At 39.1% G+C, this 19207-nt stretch overlaps 1 protein-coding gene across 10 annotated transcripts in view; it reads left to right on the forward strand.

Annotated features, from left to right (window-relative positions):
- Positions 1 to 19207, forward strand: part of KANSL1L (KAT8 regulatory NSL complex subunit 1 like) — a 68108-nt gene that overhangs the window by 3319 nt on the left and 45582 nt on the right. For 5 of the 10 annotated variants that reach the window (XR_003987744.1, XM_030454163.1, XM_030454166.1 and 2 more), the window contains exon 2: positions 3462 to 4579. Coding sequence is in view for 9 of the 10 variants with exons in the window: in XM_030454163.1 (XP_030310023.1) it covers positions 3462 to 4579 (1118 nt within the window). In the remaining variant the exon portion in view is untranslated. Of the gene's footprint in view, positions 1 to 368; positions 717 to 1269; positions 1298 to 1673; positions 1822 to 3461; positions 4580 to 19207 lie in introns of those variants that run through there. The other 5 variants (XM_030454170.1, XM_030454171.1, XM_030454172.1 and 2 more) reach the window with 4 other exon arrangements.

Below are 19207 nucleotides of genomic sequence, written 5' to 3' on the forward strand. Positions count from 1 at the left end.
GAGGCATTAGGGGACAATAAGCATAAGGTCACTTTAAAAATCAGTTGCATTGTGCATGTCTGGTACTTGTTTCTTCTCTTACCAAATACTTATGTCAGCTTTTCTTTTTACAATACTTTTTTGACTTTCAAGTGGAGAGCGTATTCAGCAGACAAAAAGCAAACTATTTGCCAGTTTAGTAGCATTTCAGCTGCTCTGGTTTTGGGACCTCAATAGTACACAATGGAAAAATCCTTGAAATAGTTTACCCATGACAAAAAAGCTTTTCCCAGAATGAAAATACAGGCTCTTCCCCAACACTTACGTTGTAGCTCTTGTCTTCCCTCCCTCTGCATTTTTTCTTTTCCCCCTACCCCAGGAGATGGCAGGTTCAGCTCTGGAAGCTCCCTTGCAATGAGGGTGGAGTGAAACTGTTTTTGCTGCTTTCTGCCAAAATGAAACAAAATGTGTCAAAATGAAAATGGTCTGGAGCCAAGAACTTGTACTAAAAATTGTTTCTAATTTTTTTTGCAGCTGATACTTTGTTTTGCTCACATACCAGTGATTTGTGTGTGTGTTTGTGAACCTCTTGGAGAAATGCCAAGGACTGGAGCCTGGGACAGTACCAGCTTATATAAAGTCTTTTTGGTGTCACTGAAATAAGAGGAACACACCTGAAGTATCTCACAAAACTGTCTTCAGGGCAGAAACATCATGTGAAGTTTGCAAGTTGCTAGGTGAGGGATTAATTGAGCAGTTTATTTAAGCATCTTTTGTCAAGAACTCCTAATTAGTGAGTGGTTTGTCAGTGCTCTTTAATGTTTGTGGTTCAGTTTGAGGGTACTCTTTACCTCTTTCCCCTAATAGATGGGAAAATAAGTCCCCTAAACTCAAAAAACCCCCTACAAACCCTTAAAATAATTTGCTAATGGCATTCTGCAAGGTAGGAAATTTGAAACTGTGCCAGAAAAGTATATAGTATTTGAGGGAAAATGATCAAATTAAGAAAGAGCACTATGAAAATTTTGTAGTGCCAGTTTTTTGAAGAACCTCCACCTTTTACATGTATCTGAGAAACACATCTCCAAACTTCTTCTTTGCTTGAGTAGCAGCTCTACAGCATATGGATGTATTCTGGCTTTCAGGAGTAGCAATGTGTGACTGATAAACCACCCAGGCTAAGGAAGGTAGATAGTAAAGTTGGAACAGTTATGAAATTGTTGTTTGGTGTGTGTAGATATCAGGCTGACAGCCTTCTTCTGAGAGAGCTTCTTGGAGCTCCCAGGGGCAAATCTAAGATGAGGACCTTGAGTTCAAGGTAACCCCATAGAGAAAGTGTGGGCTGCTGTTCTCTTCTCATATTTTAAGCAAGATAAATAATTTATCATACTCAGTTATTTGCCATACACTGAGAGGAGGGAAGGCACAGGTGTCTGAATCGATTTGATTTTTTAATTCTAGTGCTTACTAGCTCTTACAAGACTGGAAAGACACAAACCACAAGTCAGACAGATGCTGAGAGTATTGCCAAGTCACCAGAGCTTTTGCAACTTAGGGCTTCAGCTCTCATATGTGCCTTTTTTCCCTTGCTGATCCCAGTAACAAGACTCTTATTTGAATAGCTGTCCACCAGAGAGTACTATGTGCTCTACTCCTCTGTAGCCTGAAGTTATTGGCTTGCTGATAAAGGTTAAAATCCTGGATATTTTAATAGTATTATTTAGAATGGTTTTTAATAGCATCATCAGCATTAGGACCACCAAACCCAGTCCCTGTGATGCTGAGTAGGTGGTGTATGGAGATGAAAACCTCATGGCTGAAGTATATGGGGAGCAAGCAAAGGTGAATAAAGCATATGGAGAATGTTAAGGCAATACTGGAATATGCAGCTCTTTGTTTTCATTCATGTTTTGACGGGTAAGGAGAAAGTGCCCAGACTGGTACTTCTCCTAATCTCCCTCCAATGTTTGCACCTTCAGTGTAAAACTTGTAGTTACAAACAAGCTAAGGCTTCAGGCAGGATTTTGCTTTTCTTAAGATACATATGTGGCAGTCTTGGAATCATTGACTCCTTATGGGATCTTTGCATTGAAAATTGCTGAGTTATGCAGTTTCTGTGGAGATGGAAGAAACTGATGACATTAAAAAGAGGGCAGTGGAAATGCTGCTCAGCTAGTGCAGTGGTTGAACAGAGAAATTACTGTGGAGTTACTGTGTTATACTCACTTCTGTTACTGCTCTGTCACTGCTTCTGGCTTTGTCTCTAGCTGCCTAAGGAAGAACTGACAGTAGAAGTCTTTCAGGCTTCTGCAGGCCATGTTCAATTAAATCTTTCTTGGCATTTATTTAACCATCTCCTAATCAAAGCTGAAAGTACAGTGTAAGCCAGTGATTTCTGCTCTGTAGGCTGTGCAGTTGATACTGGTCTTTTGATCCCAGAGCTTGGGGACCCTTTTTCCAAGCTATATCAAGGCACAGGCAAAAGAGTTTGTAAAACAAAACTTCTCAGCTTTAACCACATTGTTATAAAAAATACTGTTTGTATTATGCAGGCAATGTTTAATGTATATAGAAAAACTGGGCACAAAGGCACAGGAAAGATTTTTCTGGGGAGCATTTAGAACTTAACATGTTCTCTGTTTTTGAAGCATTAGCCTTGATCCTTGGTTTCTGAAGTGTGTTTGTGAGAATATATAATGAATTTATTAATAAAGTGCTTCCTTTCTATAGATATACTTTAAATATATTTCAGTAGTGCCTGTGAGTTTGTTTCAGAGTGTTTCATCATGTAGTAGGTGTTCTGCTTTGCTGACCTTGTACTAGGTAGCTGCATAGCTGCCATTTCTGTGATACTGTTGGTGTTGACTCATTTAAGTATTAAAAAACACCTGAGGAAAAACCAAATGCAACTCAGAAAGTAACTTGTCTTTACAGCAAATCAAGAGAAAATCCAGCCAGAGTTATGGAATGGGAATGTGTAGATGTGTATCTGTATGTGTGTGCATATACATACATGTACAACCACAAACATATTTAAAAATACATCCTTCCAGTTGCATGGTTTATGGTCATGTTTTTCAGTTTGTGCAAGGTTAGATGGCAGTCTTGAACTTTGGGAGTCTTATTTCTCAGACCGATAGGATCAGAAATGCAGTGAGGTATGAATAGTTACTCCCCTGAGAGGTAAAGACTTTCATTGCACATGGAACAACCTCTAAATGAAATAAACTAAAAATAAAACCAAACAAACCAACCAAAAAACAAACCCCCAAAAAATCCCCAAACAAACAAAAAACCCCAAAACCCAACAAAAAGAGTTTTGTTTGACTTGGGAGGGAGCATAATCTATCCATGTTTTCTAGATAATGTCATTTTTTAATGGAATCTTTGAATAATGTTGAAAGAATGAATTATATGACAGTTATTTTGTTTGTATTGTGTCATGAAAATGAGAAAATTTACATGGCCCATGTTATTTTCAGGTTTGCTGTAAACTACCTACCATAGCTATAATGACACCAGCCCTCAGAGAGGCAGCAACAAAAGGTCATGGTATCCACTTGTCACCTTCTTTGTCCTCTAGAGCTATGGAGTCTGATACAGCTTTGTGCATGGAAAATTCCAGAGCAGTGGAAGAGAAGATAAAAGAGGACTCCATCGCACAGATTACTTGCTCAGTCCTGGGGTTCCCCACTGCTGAGCCCAACCTCAGGAATGATATCTTCAGTGTGCAGCACTTGGGTTCTCCACCATCCTCCAAGAGCTATCAGTCTGTCTTGTTACCCAGTAGAAATTCCGCGTTTAGCAACAGAACCGGTAAGCAACCCAAAGCAGGAGAGCCCGACTGCTCCAAGATGAGAAATTGGTTACGTAATGGTGCTGACACATCATTTGGTCTGGTTAGTCATTCGGAACCTGCAGAACAGGTCAAAGGGGAAACGTTTTCAGAGACCACATCTCTGAATTTGGCAGAAGCGCAGAGACTTTCGGGTTCAAATGTAACCAAATCCAGTAACCCAGAAGACATGCAGCTTTTAAATGGTAAATGGTACAAGAAGAATGTTTTTTTGGGTAGGGCTTTGGAAGCCTGCACTGAATCAATAAAAGGGGATTTATTACACCAAATTCTTCACAGGCCTTCAGAAGGGATTTTGAGCTGCACCCCGGAGGAGGTGTACGCTCGCTTACTCCAGTATGTCACCAAGCAACAAATGGAAATAAGTCGCGCCAAAAGAATTCAGAAACGTTTACAAATGCTCCTGGCAAAGCACGTTATCAAACACTGTGATCAGCAGCTGAAATGCTTCGTGAAACATCAGCTACAAAGAATGAAGATTTTTCATGAACCAACCAGATTTTCGAGCAGTAGCCCCCTCAGGTGCACTGAAGGTTGGCCAGAAAACAACACAACTACGTTGGAGAGTAGTTTGAGCACGGACGTACCAAATGGAGTCAGCGTTGCACCAGGTGAAATCCTGGGGTTTGCACTTTCTACTGGAGGGTTGCTGTCTCGCGTGGAGAAGGATCTGGACTCTGATGCAACATGTAGCAGCTCAGATGAAGATGGTGAGGAACAGACTCTAAGAACCACTGTGGAAGCGTAAGTGTTAAATTCCTGCTAGACTCGTGCTTCATGCTTATAAATCAAGATGGAAGGGTCTAGATCTGCAGATGCCTTCTTGTGTGAGTAGCCTCACTCAATAGATAGTCCTACTGAAATCAGCAGGACTGCCTGTGTGAGTGAGGTTTGGCAGGGGCCACACAGAAAGTAAGAACTTATAATTATAGCATTTAAGGAACAGTTACTCTACTAGACTGTAGAGAACTAGATGGGTTTTTTACTGTACTTGTTTGCATTACATTAGTACTGCTAATTATTCAATAGTCTGATGGTGCTGTAAATCAAATAGTGATAGCAGTGCTGTAAATTATAGTTTTCTCTGTTGTGAAAGCAATTTTAATCTTACTGTGGAGTTACTAAGAATTAGGAAACATTAGGATCTTGAAATACACAAGAATGGGATAAGGAGTAAAAATTATCATCTGATGCGGGTGTCAAGGCATACAGTATTTGGGGATTGTGTATTGAAAAAGCTTGTGGCTTTTTGCATTATATTTTTAAACATGTTAATTACTGAAGTTGTTCTACTACTGCGAAGGAAACTAGCAGTGATGGTTTTGTTGTAGCTGCTCTTTCAAGAAGAACCAGAGTGACATTGATATTGTTAACTAATACTGTCAGTACAAATTTTGTAGCTTAGGAAATAAATTCTGAGTAAGAGAAGTAAACAGTAGAATTGTTCCCTGGTTGTAGAACATATAAATTTTTTTCGTTGTTTTTTCCTTTTTTTCCCCACCCTTCCTTGCTACACTATTAAAGCAATCTGTGGCCAAGAAATTTTAGAAAGCTGTGAAAGGATGGCTGCTTCCCCCTTTCCACGACTGGACAAACAGAGTGTTTCTTAAGGTCTGTTAAGATATCATAGTTAGGACAGTGACATCCAAAACAAAGCTTCACACAAACACAGCATCTTGGCAGCAGCTTCATTGCACATACATTTCTATCACTTGAAGTCAGGCCTGGTTATGTTTTTCTCTGAGATGCATTGATACTGGTGTTTGTGGAAAAATAAATATTTAAAAATATGAATTTCTTGATCTTTTTCTTGAAAAGCAGACATTCAGAATAAATCAGGGAAGCTTGTTTCTACTTGTTTCTAGCTTCAGTAGAGCATGGTTGTATTGAATTGCTGCTGTGGATCCTTAAACTCCCTAGGCCTGGAAAAGAGAGAGGAGTAAAACTGGTTTTCAGTTGCTTTTATGTATTGTCCAAAGAAAGCATAACCACCTGCCTACTATTTTAGTGTCACCTTAAATATTTGAGTTTGCAAAGAATAATTTCATTTTGAAATATTTCAATGGAAAACCAGTAGTTTTTACTCTTCTGAGAGCAGGAGAATCCCTATTCTTCTCCTAGCTGATATGGTTGAAATTCTGAGTTATAACTCTGCTTCTAGGATTCTTATCTTGTGATTATGTCAACTGAAAAAGAAAAACTGATGATAAACTCTGCTTCTTGAAGGGTAGTGGATAATCTAAAGGTTATACTGAAGTTCTGTGTGAGGGTTTTCTTTTTACTTCTTGCCAGGGACAGTCTAGTTTCTAACTCTGCCTGCCAGTACTTTACCTCTGTTTCTCCTTGTGGCATTTGAATTCCTTAAGTTATCTTTCTACTTAAGGCTTACTCAATGTGGGGTTTTTTTACTGGTGGAAAAAAATCCATAGAAAATTATTAGATCCAAAGACACCACCTCTGGTTCAGGAAATCCCCAAGGTGCTTGTTGCTGGCAGCTGAGAGGGAGTATTCTGGAGAAGCACTGCTCCCTCCATGCCAGCTCTGTTTTTAAGAGTCTTATCTTGGCCACTGCTAAGAGTCAGGAGACTGGGTAGGTCATCTATAGGCTGACTCAGTGCAACCCTTTTTTTGTGGGTTGTTGGGTTTTTTTCCTCTCTTTTTTATGTTCTTGTTGCTGAACCAGCAGTCAAGCTGCAGGGGTGATGAGGTTAGCAAAGGCCTTGCTGCCCAGACAGTGCAAGAATCACTTGTGGTTGAACTGTGCTGCTGGGCAGGCAAGCTCAGGGTTAAAGTACTGCCTGATTTAAGAGGAAGACTCTTGTCTGTGTGGTATAGGCTGAGGCAATGCTTGAATTAATATTGCAGTGACAACAGGCTGCCTCTTATTTGAATTTATAATTATCTTCAGCTTGGAAAGGTTTTCTTCATTTCTTCATCTTTCCTAGGCTTTGTCTTTGTCAGTGGCTAACAGGCTGCACTTTTTCATCTAGATGGCAAAGGTAACTCAGTTATTTACCAGTGCAGCTGCTGAGATTTGCTCTTTCCTGATCTTTGCCACTCTAAGGCTCTTTGGATTGCTTTTCACCTGGATAAAAGAAACAAAAAAAAGTTAGCATTCATTTTTCTTTTGGCTAAGTGGATTTATGTTCTTCGGAATGCCTTTCTTTCCTAGGGAATTGACTCTTAGTGCTTTCCAGAAATAATATTATCATGTGGATGAGAGAATACTCATTTCCTCACCTGCAACTGATTTTTTACAGTGAAGACTTCCACTGACTGGGAAGAAATCTTCCTCAGTGATGTTTTTCATAATACTCAACTGTAGGTGTTGTAAGGTTCTATTAAGGTAGTGGTGAGTGGGGAAAAATGCATTTGTTTTGCCTGTATCTCAGTATACTGACTGCATTTGAGTGTTTAATCACACTGGTGGCTGGTCATTGTCATAACTGCTGTGATGTTATCCATTTTTAGGGGGGGAGGAGATGTCAATCGCACATGTAAGGGAGGAGGAACTTGAAGTTACCATGCTTACCTGAGAACAGTCTGTTTCCCATCAGGAGGGAGAAGCTGATTCTGGCTCAGATTCTGCAGATTAGGAAAAAAACCTGGAGCTATTTTTAGCATTTTGAACCTGTTCATTCTCATTATCCTGAGAAGAGTTTTGCTCGATGAATGTTGACGTAAGCTCTTCTGAGCTCTGTCTTAATGCTTTGATTCTCAAGTAAGATTGTTTATCCATCTATTTCAATACCTTTGTTGTTTAGTTGCAAATAACTGTTATAAGATATTTAGAAAATTATTCATCGCTTGTGCATTACATAGTTGCTGTCCTCAAGACAAGAAAAAGCCTTGGTCTGCTGTTGAAGGCAATTCTTCTACTTGACAGTTCACACGACTTATGGAACTTCCTCATTCCTAGAGTAATTGGAAAGCCTCATCCCATTTCAGGAACTTAATAAAAACACATTTTGTCCTTTGAGTGTTTGTTAAAAAGAAATACGAAAGAAAGTTGGCTCTTTTCAGGAATTCTGTCACTTTGCTGTTAGCATCAGCTCACGAGTGTCTTGAACATGTCAGTTTTTATGGAAGTTTTTTTAGGCAGAGCACCAGATTTCCATCAGTAATTTGTAGAGTGTTCTAATACTGTTCCTGCCTTTGGGTGTAGGAAATTCCTGAGTCACCACACAGGGGTTATGGTGGTACTTCTCTCTGGTTTCAAAAAGGCAGAAGTTAGGTGCTGCTTCACGAGCTCCCTGTTAGGCACTAGCAACTAAAGTGGACTGAAGGCCTGAGGAGGGCATCACAAAGCTGACCAAAAGTATTTCCTTCAGGAATTCACAGCTAACATCAGCCACTTCCAATGCAACATAGACAACATTCACCAGCTGAGTTTACTTGGGATTTGTTCATCTTTTTTATGGTTTATCAAGATGGAAGATTATTCATAGAAATGGTCACAGATTTCAAACAAGGTAAAATCAGGGGAGGATGTGAGAGAAAGCTTTTTTAACAACACAACTTTGCTTCCTGGAGCTATGTATTGTATCCTTCCAGGCCAACTCCACATCCTTCTTCATTTATTTTGTGTGTATAGCTGATATGGTTAGAAGTTCTGGTTGTTTACAACTTAGCACAAGGAAGTCTGATACTGAGATGGTTATTTGGGAAACACTTAAAGTCGCAGGGTACAGAGTTTTTCTTCTACCTTCCAGAATCAAGAGATGCGTCACGGGGGTTTTTCAAAGGATGCTCTTCACAACTGCTCACTCTATCGAACAATAATATCTGTACCCAATTGCTTAGAGAGAAAAGCTGCTTACAGTACATTTTTCTGCAAAACAAGTAGCTCTGTCTATTCATGAAACGTCCTGCACCCTGCTTCTCCAGTCCTTCCTTCATGTGAATAAAGTCCTTTTGCATAGTTTGGTGGGATTTTTTCCTTCTGAAATATTCTCATGTTTTTCCTCTGTATTTTGAAATATTATCCTTCAGCATCCCCCAGCCTGATGGAGAAGCTCTGTTGTGTTTTTCCATGCCTACAGGGTTTATCGTGCCTGGAAACTTTTACAGTGAATGTGTAAAGATAGGAGCTCTTTCTTTCTATTTTTTTTTCCTCTTTTTTTCCCCCTTAGATTGCTAGTTGCAAATTGAGATGGGAAATCTGCTTTTACAACAACGACTTAGTGGGGAAGGGAGCAGTAAAGCAGAGAGAAAGCAGGAAGGGTAAAAATACTGTGACTAGTATCTCCACATCTAATCTGTTCTTGAATATTTTCCATTTTTCCTAGCATTTTTTCTCATGGCTAAATGAGCAACATCAAATCAGTTCTTCAGGCCTCACTATAGAAGGCACTTCTTAAGGGCTGGGGTTTGTTGCATATCTTTGAGCTTCATTATAAGGAGAAGCTGTTTTTACAAGATCATGTCCTAATTTTCCACTCTGAGCTGTAATTTTGCTTCATAACTGATAGCAGAACTGAATTCTGGTATTGGGAAGGGGAGGAAGTGAGTCTGCCAGGGCTAAATACTGATCTCCATTTTAAACACAGAACCTCAATTGTTTGCAATTTTTAAGACCTTTTTAGTTTAACAAGTCTGGGAAATGTCTTATTTACATAGAAGATTAATGCAAGGGCTTTTAGATAAGTATAAATTCATAGGTGCTAATAATATGCTGTTTTCAAAATGTTTTATACATTGCTTTTTCATGAATTCCATTCTTTCAATTCTTGGCCCTTGTCACTAGAATGTGGGAGGAGAATTGTTACCAGGGAATGAAAGAAAAGCTTGCTTTGTATTACCTTCTCTTTTCACTCTAGGCCTACACCTATTTCAGAATAAATTCAACCTCACTCAGCTGGATTTCTGAGAGAAGGATTTACAACTTCTTTGGAGTCCCACATACATCTACTGTTTTTCTTTAAAGAGCTGATATACAGCAATACTAACTTTTGAGCAACACTTCCTTCTCATAATACCAGAGTAAAGTTCCTTGTGTGTGAGGATCCTGATTTCTAGCCTGTAATTACATTAGGCTTTTTGCAGCTGCTGAAAGCAGACTGAAAGGTTTTAATGAAAGGCAGAAGGTTTGACAAGTTGTGACCTGCAAGGGAATTTTAGAGCCAGGAATGTCAAAGCTTTTGAGTTAGCTAGTTTCTTGAATGTATATTAAATAGAAACCTGGCATTACTCTTCTGTATGACAGTTCTATACACAGTCACTATAGTATAGTGAAATAGAAAACCTAAGAAGCAGATGTATAACTTTGCTCAATTAAATGGTAGATCAAGAAGAGTTTGCTTGATGTTAGCTCTTGGCTAAATCAATGGTTTATAGCTGGCTATTTTCTAAGCTGTGAAATGTGTTTGTTTTAATTAAAAGATTTGTTTACAAACAACAGTGAACTGATCTTTATAACATTTTGTAAAGTAAGGATAGCATTAATTCATTTTAGAGATAACACTGAGTTCATAAAGATCTCCTTCAAAGAGATAACATCCAGTTCCTTTGGAAACCAGCATACATGGGCCCCTGGATACAGGAAATCATTTAAATGCTTTCCTTTTCACATGAAATAAAGAGTGTGCACAAAGACTTCCCAAAATAGGAACACTCGTGTAACAGGGTTTCATTCATACTGCTAAATATGGGTTAAGAATGTAATTTTAGATGTTGTATTTAAATACATTGACCTGTGCTCTTTTTTTATTGAAACTGAAACAGCTGTAAACAATCTTATTTTCATCTCTTTCAGCCCTTTTTGGTGAGAAGTTTTCTGTTGGGGAATATGAATAAATTTTATTTTCAACTAGCAAACAAACTTAATTACTGATTCAGGTAATAAAAAAAAAAAATATATGGACATCTGTGTCTGAATGTATGTGCATTGCAGGTTTCCCTTCCTGCCAGCCCATGGGGATGGACCAGGCAGCAATAAAACACAGCAAAACTCCAGCTCAAGCTCTTTGAAATGCAGGGTTTGACCTCGTAAAAAACTCAGTCCCTGCCCTGCAAAGCAGCCAGCCAGGTCCTGTTTGATTTCTCACAGAATGTTCTGTATTGGAAGGGACCTTGAGGATCATCCAGTTCCAACCTTCCTGCCACAGGCAGGGACACCTTTCACTCTATCAATCACAGCAGGCTTACAGCAACTGCAGGGGACCCAAGGGACTGGGTTTCTGATGTACTAAGGTGTCCTGTGTCCCCAGGGCAGGTGTTGGGGTCCCCGATGGGGCAGCTCTGGGGCCAGCCTATGCCAGGGTCTCATCCCAACTGGAGTGCCATGCTCAGCACGCCTTCCTTTGGTTCCTCTGGGTGGGCTGTGTCCAGAACTCTGGGGAGCATTTTAGGTCCCCCCAGCTGTCCTGTAAGCTCGTTCCACACAGCACACACACTGCTCACATCATGGCACCTACCCCTTCAGTGGAGTGAGGTCAGTGTGTGCTGGAGCATCTGCTGCTTCTTGTTCCTCACTGGATTGCTCCATGTAGGTTCCCTCACTAGCCACAGCCTCAATCTAGGCAGTTTTTCCCTGTTCTTCAGGACTGTGGCCTCTCTGCTACCAAAACCCTGGTGGTGATTTTCAGTGCATCTGATGTGCATGTTCTGGTCCCACTGTTAGCTGTCTGTCCAAAAGGTCTCAAAAAAGAATATGCTTCAGACCCATTTTTACACTGGAATCTGGTACTATATATAGCTGGAATGAAGTCAGTTGTAAGGTAGAGTTAGATACTACACAAATACCATGCCCACCTATTCCCTGTGAGAAGTTATGTGCAGATTTTGAGACCAACTTCAGTGGCCAGACAGCATTGACAAGCTGCTTGTATCCTGTAATAATGTTCCATTTGCACAGATCTTTAAAGGAATATATTGTAGTCCTGTCTTACTTTATGTTGAGTGTGAGATCTAGATGTAGCACTATTTACTTAATTACTTGTTTTTCAAGGGCAGTTGTGTAATACTTACAGAGAATTTCTAGGCTTGTGTTCCTGGTGTTTTGTTATTAATCTATTGATGTTGTGCCATTTCAAAGACAAGAAAAGAAGCTTGTTTCCAGGCACCCTGTTGTTCTGAAGTTTGTATGGTTTTTTTCTTTGCATGTTAGTGCTGCCTGCTTCTCTCCTCCATGTTGGCCTGTTCTACAGCATGCAGAGGGTTAGTGGATGGAAGTGGGGTGCTGGGGGAGCCCACTGAAGCTTATTTTAAAATAAATCTCATTTTATGAATAAAGTGAATCTCATTTTTAAATATCTTACTAAAGGCATTAGCAGATACGCATTTTGCACTGTATTTTTAAAATTTTGTTAGAAGAGGAAATGGCCTTGGTTGTTTACTTTTCACAGGTTTTTTTCTTCTTGAGCAGTTAATATTCTAACTGACCCCACCTCCACCAACCAATTGGGCCTTTTATCATTAACAACTCTAAGGAATTATGTAAACAAAACTGAAGATAAAAAGCACCTACCAGGCTGTGAAGTCAGACATTGGCAAAGTTCAGCACTGTAACACTTCTTTAAGCAGCTAAATTTTTATTCCTTTTCTTGAGCCCTAAGTTAAGTTAACAGTTAAGTGTAACAATTCAGTTTCTTACATAAAGCCTGTAGTAATAGTGTGATTCTTTGCAAGAACTCTCTAGCTGGCAAGTGCTGGGTGTGGCATCTCATCAGATTGGAAGATGTGAGGGAACATATAGTGCTCCAGTGCGAAATTCTTGTAAAACTTCTCCTTTGCTGAGGTATCGAAGCAAAGAAGCTTTCCCTTTACATTTTTTTCAGTTATTTTCTACAGCCTTTTTCCCTGAATATTGATTTTGCCCTTCTCCCTTTCTCACTGATCCTTCTGAACTCATTTGTGGAAGATGGAAAAATCTTACTCTGTTGCTACTTCATTTTTTTTCCCCTACTCCAGTTCTGTACAATTAATTTTCTCTTCAAGGGAAAATCACAGCTATGGTTGATAGTTTCAGGTGTTACTGCATAAATTCCTTAGGCTTAGCAGAAATATTCAGTTGGATAAAGTTTTTCAGTTTGGGAAGATAAGATGTGAATTATGTGTTACTATCAACATATGCTATTGGATGCAGGTCTGAAAGTATTAAATGGCAACAGCACGTCAGAGATGGTGGGACCAGACGTGGGTGCCAGGAATTGCTGTGATAAGCAGTTGCTGATGTCTGTAGATGATAGGGAGAACTGTAACCCATCTGCTCTGAAGCCATGTAGTGTTTCAGGGGAAAAAATCTCTGCTAGGTAGACATTTCTGTTAAACACCAAAGATAATCACAGCCCCAGAAGCTTTAGAAGAATGACCTGATTGCAGGTCTTCACAGAGGCTGCAGGGTAATTTAGAGTACTAGAGATTTTCTTTTAATTGATTGATTGTATTTAATTTTTTGTGTTGAGTTTTTTTGTGTGTCTGTGCTGGTTGTCATAAAGCACATTGCTCTCTGCAGTCAGTATATAGCAAGCATGCCTGGATGATCTGAGCAAGAACTGGCAGTGAGCTGTCAGAGTAAATAGTGTTTTGTTCTGTTGTGGTGAATTGATATGATACCAGAGGACAATATCTGTTGCATTTTGTTTAAATCTTATTTGCACTCTGGAATGTATAGAAGAGATTGAGTTCACAAAACAGCACTTGCTGGTTTTTTAAATTATGTGGTTATTATGGATTTAACAGTTAACTGGTCCAGGGAAATTAATACTTTAACAGCTACTGAAGTTAGTTCCTTCTCAAAACAAACAGTTAGGAGCTGTGCTGGAAGAATTAGTCCTTGAGAAAGCATTTACAGGTCATTTCATAGTTGGACATGTTTGTTCAGCCATCAGAAGTGTTGGAAGTTTTTGCTGGGAGTGGGCATTTTTATCTCCTGAGTAAAATTTAGATGAGAATATCTTAAATACATGCACTACATATCTAAATTTGCCTGACTTAAATGTGTTACCAGAATGTAGAAGCAGCTCCGTGCTCACCTTAATGACTTGCAAGAAAATGCTTGTATTCAGACCATCTGCTTTTTGAGCATTGCCATGCAGTCTCAGGAAAACTGACTGTAATGCTGGTGTAAAATCGGGCAGCTCAGGAAGTTCATGGGCTTGCAGCTTCTGTCCTGAGAGACCCCCCTGCCCCAGTGTGCTGTTGAGCATTTGTGGTAAATGCAAACTGGTTTCTATTTGTGTATACTGAGTGAGCTTCCCAAGAGAACTGGGGGGTGTATTATTATTTTTTTTTCCCTAGTGTGTTAAGTCTCATGAATTTCCTTGTGAGTCATAAGGTATCTGGGATGGGATTTAAACATCTGCACAGCTTTCTGATTTGTTGCATTTCAGTTTGTGGAGTTGAATCCTTCATCAAAATTATAACTTCCGCTGTGGTTTTCTGTGACTCCCAGGAAAGAAGGAGATTAGCTCTTTATTCTGGGGGTAATCAGTCTGTAGTTTGAGCTGCTTCTGGTTCCTGTACACTTGCTGGACTGGCAATAGGCTCTGATAACCCAGGAGTTCCCAACAAGAAGAGGTGATGAACCAGCAGGGATGGCCAAGGTCAGGATCACAGGGTCATTTTAGACTAAATAATCTGAAAACGGGATGCCAGAACAATGTTGGAATAAACCAAAGGGGACGTGGCCTGGCAGAAAGCAAAATAAAGAGCATGTTAGGAAACTGAGCAGAAATGTAAGTGTGAGGGGAGCTGTTCTTAATGTTTAATGTAGGATTTTGGAACTGGAGACATTTTTCCTTACCCACACTAGGTAAGCTCTCTCTTTGGCTTGTTTGTGTTTGAAAACCTTTATGTCTTTGAAACAGACGTTTTGGAAGGAGACTCTTTCGGGTTGGCAAACCTGCATTTGGGAGGTTTGATGTTTCTGCAGGCATCCTCCTTTCTTGACCAGTAGGAAGCATTCTGTCATTGTTCCAGCTTGTGTGTAGGGGCATGTTACTTGTTCTCACTGGGAGTTACAAGACTGGAATGCCTCCATTTGTTTGTTTGTTTCCTTTTGATTTTCAGGATATAAAATACTTGTGAAGAATCTTGCCTTAGGCACAGGGCTGCATGCTTTAAAATACTCTTTGCTGTGCTCACCATACCTATTTGAAAAAAACTTCCTAGATACTTGCTATCAATCCCAGGTTCTGCATCTTTTGTGCATTTAAACAACTTTGTTTCTCCTTGATTACTTATGAACTGTTTTTCAGGCTTCTTGTTTTGTTTGTAAAAATAAAATATTCTTAAAAGGTTTGAATTCCACCCTTTCTCCTCCCCTGTAAACAAAACAAACACCAGAAACCCACACACACACACCAGGGTGTGCCTAGCACAGCAATTTTATTTTGGTTAGAAGTTCCCCTTTGCAGTCAGGTTGCCTGGCTTTGTTTTTTGAGACAGGCTCATCTTAGCTGTAGGGAAAACAAATCTTACCCACAACATAATGGAGGCACTGGAAATACTTTCTAGTCCTGTTGCATTCTCTGATGTTGGTTTGGTTACATAAAAACATGGTTTATTCTCAATTCTCTTTTCTCTTTTGGGGAAGGTGGGCACTGAGGGGTTCATCCATATGTTCTGTCCACAGATCATGGCTGAAAACTTCTTTTGGTTCAAGCATTAGTGTTGACTGGAATAGCAATTTAATATTTTTTCACTCCCCTCTTTGGTCTCATCAAAAGCAAGCAGCTTTGATGAAATGCTTGTATTTCTGGTGCTGACAGTCCCCAGCTGAATCCTGTCCCTTACTTTGGGGTGACACAGCACAGCCTGAGTGTCTGTTTCCTAGCTATATTTTTTATCATACTTTGTCTGCCTGCGTTTGTGTCTGTGCTCCTGGCTTGTTTGTTCTGCATTTCTTTCTTTTGCAAGTTGTGCAGGATTGGCCTCCTGCAGTTCAACCAAAACAGGGGAGATGCAAGCCAGTATTCACATAGAAATAAATTTTGCCTCTAGTGCAATCCCAGCATGTTTGGTTGGTTGGTTTTGGGTTGTTTGTTTGTTTGTTTATTATTTTTCTTTTTATATTTTTCTTTTTTTAAGAAAACTTAGATGGTTTATTCATACAAAATCAATATTGCTCTACCAATTCTAATAGTGCTAGATGAATGCAGATTTAGAGCCATCAGAAGAGCAGTAAGCAGTAAGTTTATATCTAAGTCCCAATATTTCACTGTACTATAGTACTGAACATTAGAAACTTTTGCAAATGTAATTTGGTTTATATTCAGTTGCCAGCAGAGAAATGAATTTTAAATTCCTAGTGGATGGATGATATTAGAATCGAAAGCACAGAAACAAATAAAGATGCTTTGCAAAAGGAGCACACAGGAAGCAAGCAAGACAGAAACTTTTTTTTTTTTAGTTGACTCACTACCAACACAGAACCAGAGCAGGAGCTTCTATTTAGCACCTGCTCTGACTTCCTCCTTCAGTAACAAGCCTGGTTATTTTTGTAACTCTTTGTTGTTTGTTTTTGTGTGTATTGTTTTTCTTCTCTGGATTTACAGAATTAATGAATTCACTGATGCTACCTCAAAACAGCTTTCTTTTTCTACAAAGCAAAAGAGAGAGGGACACCAGTGCTCCTAATTGTCATCATGTTAAAAGTAATTAGTCATCTACTCTTGCTCATTAGAAAATGCCTCTCAAATTCTTGTTGCTTTGTTTCTTGACTGAGTGACAGTTATTCTGCACAGTTATTCTGCACAATCCCAGGAGCAGATTTATAAATTTGATTTATTTTTACTTATAGTAACGGGTTGTTATCCTTTGTCACTCATGTTACCATAATACTTTCCATTCAGACATCCGCCTTTAGGGGTGTGAGGATGGCTTGTAAAGATTTTATCTTCCTCTGAGGAGTTATAGGGTTTACTAATCAGTTTGTAGAGAAACAGAAGCAAAGGTGGTAAATAAATAATGCAAGATCAAAGAAGACAGAGATGGGTATGGAGTTTAGCAGTGCTCTTAACCTCCTGTCTCATAAAGGTGGGTTCATGCTCACTGCCTTATCCTGTGCTTCTTGTTCCTTCCATTGTGGGAAGCATGTGCCTCTCTGTCCACAGGGCATCAAAAGTGGGAAAGGGATCTAGGGATACATTTGCTTCATGCACCCACCTGCTGCAGTTAAAATTAACCATGAGCAACTCTTTAATCCATGTCACCATGTGGCTGCCCAAGTGCTGGTGTAGGTGCTGGGCATGGGCAGGCTGGGCTGTCAGGACAGAGAAGCCAAAATTTCTTCTTTTAGCCTGAGCTTAAATTGTTTGTGCTTAGTTCAGTGGAGACTCTTCCTTACAGATGGGCCTAAGGACATAGTTGTTACAGGGTAATTAAATCCTGTTAGTTTAATTATATAGTACACTTTAAAGCCTTAAGAAATGCTTGCATAATTGTTCAGAATGAATTAAAAATACACATAATATATTTAACACAATGTGATTAATTCACACATTAATATTGTGTTTCAGAAAAAAGCTGCAAATGAATTTTTTAAAAATAACTGGTGATGTAACTTTGCAGAGGATTTTTTTTTTAATGTAAGGCAGTAATATACAGAGGATATGACTCGTTTTTCTTCAGGTTACAAAATTTAACTGTTCTCTTACCTTCTGTGAACTCTTTTAATGCCATGCTGGTCTTACACAGTATATGTGACATAACTCCAGCTCTTTCCATTCTACTTCTTGTTTTCCAGCTGTGTGGGCACTTGTTTTTCTCAGTTACTTCCATCTTCTTTTCCTCAGTTTGTTTGTGGATAGCTCACCTTTCTCTCCAAACTGTTTGATCTAACTTGACAGGTAATTCTATCAGTGGGATTTATTTTCTTTTACCTGGGCCTTCTTGTTACAGTGTTCTGGTTTGTGGAGTTTTGTTGTTTGTTTGTTTGTCTTTTGAGAAGGGAATAGAAACAAGCACTTTAACACTCCTGTTAGGTTTTTTTCAGTTATGCACTTTATTCCTATTTAACTTTTTTGTTAAAGTGATTATGGGATTTGTTACTTGCTAAGCAGTTCTTTCTTAGGACCAGCTTTTTGCCATCTCAGGGTTCTGAGAAAAATCCTAGCTATTCCAGCCACCACACTTTTGTAAACAAATTATTTAATTGAACTCTGACTTGGGCCAATTCAGAAAGTTGTATCCTTCCCTTTCTCCACAACCTGTATTTCTTGACTCCAGGAAGGACAAGCATGCAAAAGCTGCTGATCCAAGGGAAGTTCTTGGCAAGAAGACCTGGTTAAAGAATAAGTATCCAGGGCTATTTACTGGGTGCTGGTGATGATGGGAAAACAAAGATAAATATGAAGACCTCACAAAAAAAAAATAGATTTTCAAAAAGACAACTTCATATGCCTTTTTTCCTAGGATGAAGTCACTGACAGAATATATACAATGCAAACAATTTATTATGGCATATATTTATAGAGTTCCTTGAGTTTCTTTTTGATGGTAATCCACTACATTTGCTTGCACACAGAATCTAAGTTTAAACAGGCCATTTCAATCTCCTTTCTGATATCATATGTTCATTTGTTTATGTAAGAAAAAGCTCAAGCTGGTTGTAAATTATTTGGGCAGATAATTCATATTTTAAAAGGATGGAAACTTTTATTTCACAGGTAACTTACCAGCAACTGTGTCTGTTCTTACTATTTAGGATAGCTAATGTAGACTGAAGTTCTGAGATTTTGAGTTATATTTTATAATCTTTGCCCTGAAAATTTTAGGATTCTCAAGTTTATTGATTCTTTATGGATGCCAGGAAATGTGTAGCATCTTCTGCAGGGTGATGTGTTACCTTTCTGTCATTGGTGAGGTACTTGACACAAGATTCTGCATGAAAAAAGTGCACCTGTGTTATGCCAGTTCTCTGGCACCTACATTTTCTTGTATCTTTTGTGCTTCTTCAGTACGCTTCATTGCTTGGGGAGCAGGGGAATCACATGTATTGCCTGTGCAAAACCTACCATACAGTCTTACCCAGGATTTGGATCCAATAGATTTAGATCCGTTGTAACTTGAGTAAAAATACATCTTTTCCCGAAGAAGTTTGGCTTTACAGTTCTCTTAAGCTGACTGGGGCAAACTACCTGACAGCTTTATTAGGAAAAAAACCACCAGCCATTTTCTCTAATTAAACTCAGTGAATGGTAGGATACCAATGGAGATTGCATTCTAAAATACTGCGTTCTGTTGTCTCTGTTAGTTAAACTTACTGGTTATTAAAACTGTTGAGTTGTACTGTTATGTCATTCATCTATTTAATATGCAGGTTGAGTAAGGTTTGCTGATACCAGTGATGAATTTAGCACAATAAAGTTAAGCTAATCACAATTACAAGTACTGAGAAGCAAATCCTTTGTGTTACAAGGGGTACCTATT

Source organism: Calypte anna, chromosome 7, assembly GCF_003957555.1.
Source record: "Calypte anna isolate BGI_N300 chromosome 7, bCalAnn1_v1.p, whole genome shotgun sequence".
Taxonomy (NCBI): Eukaryota; Metazoa; Chordata; class Aves; order Apodiformes; family Trochilidae; genus Calypte; species Calypte anna.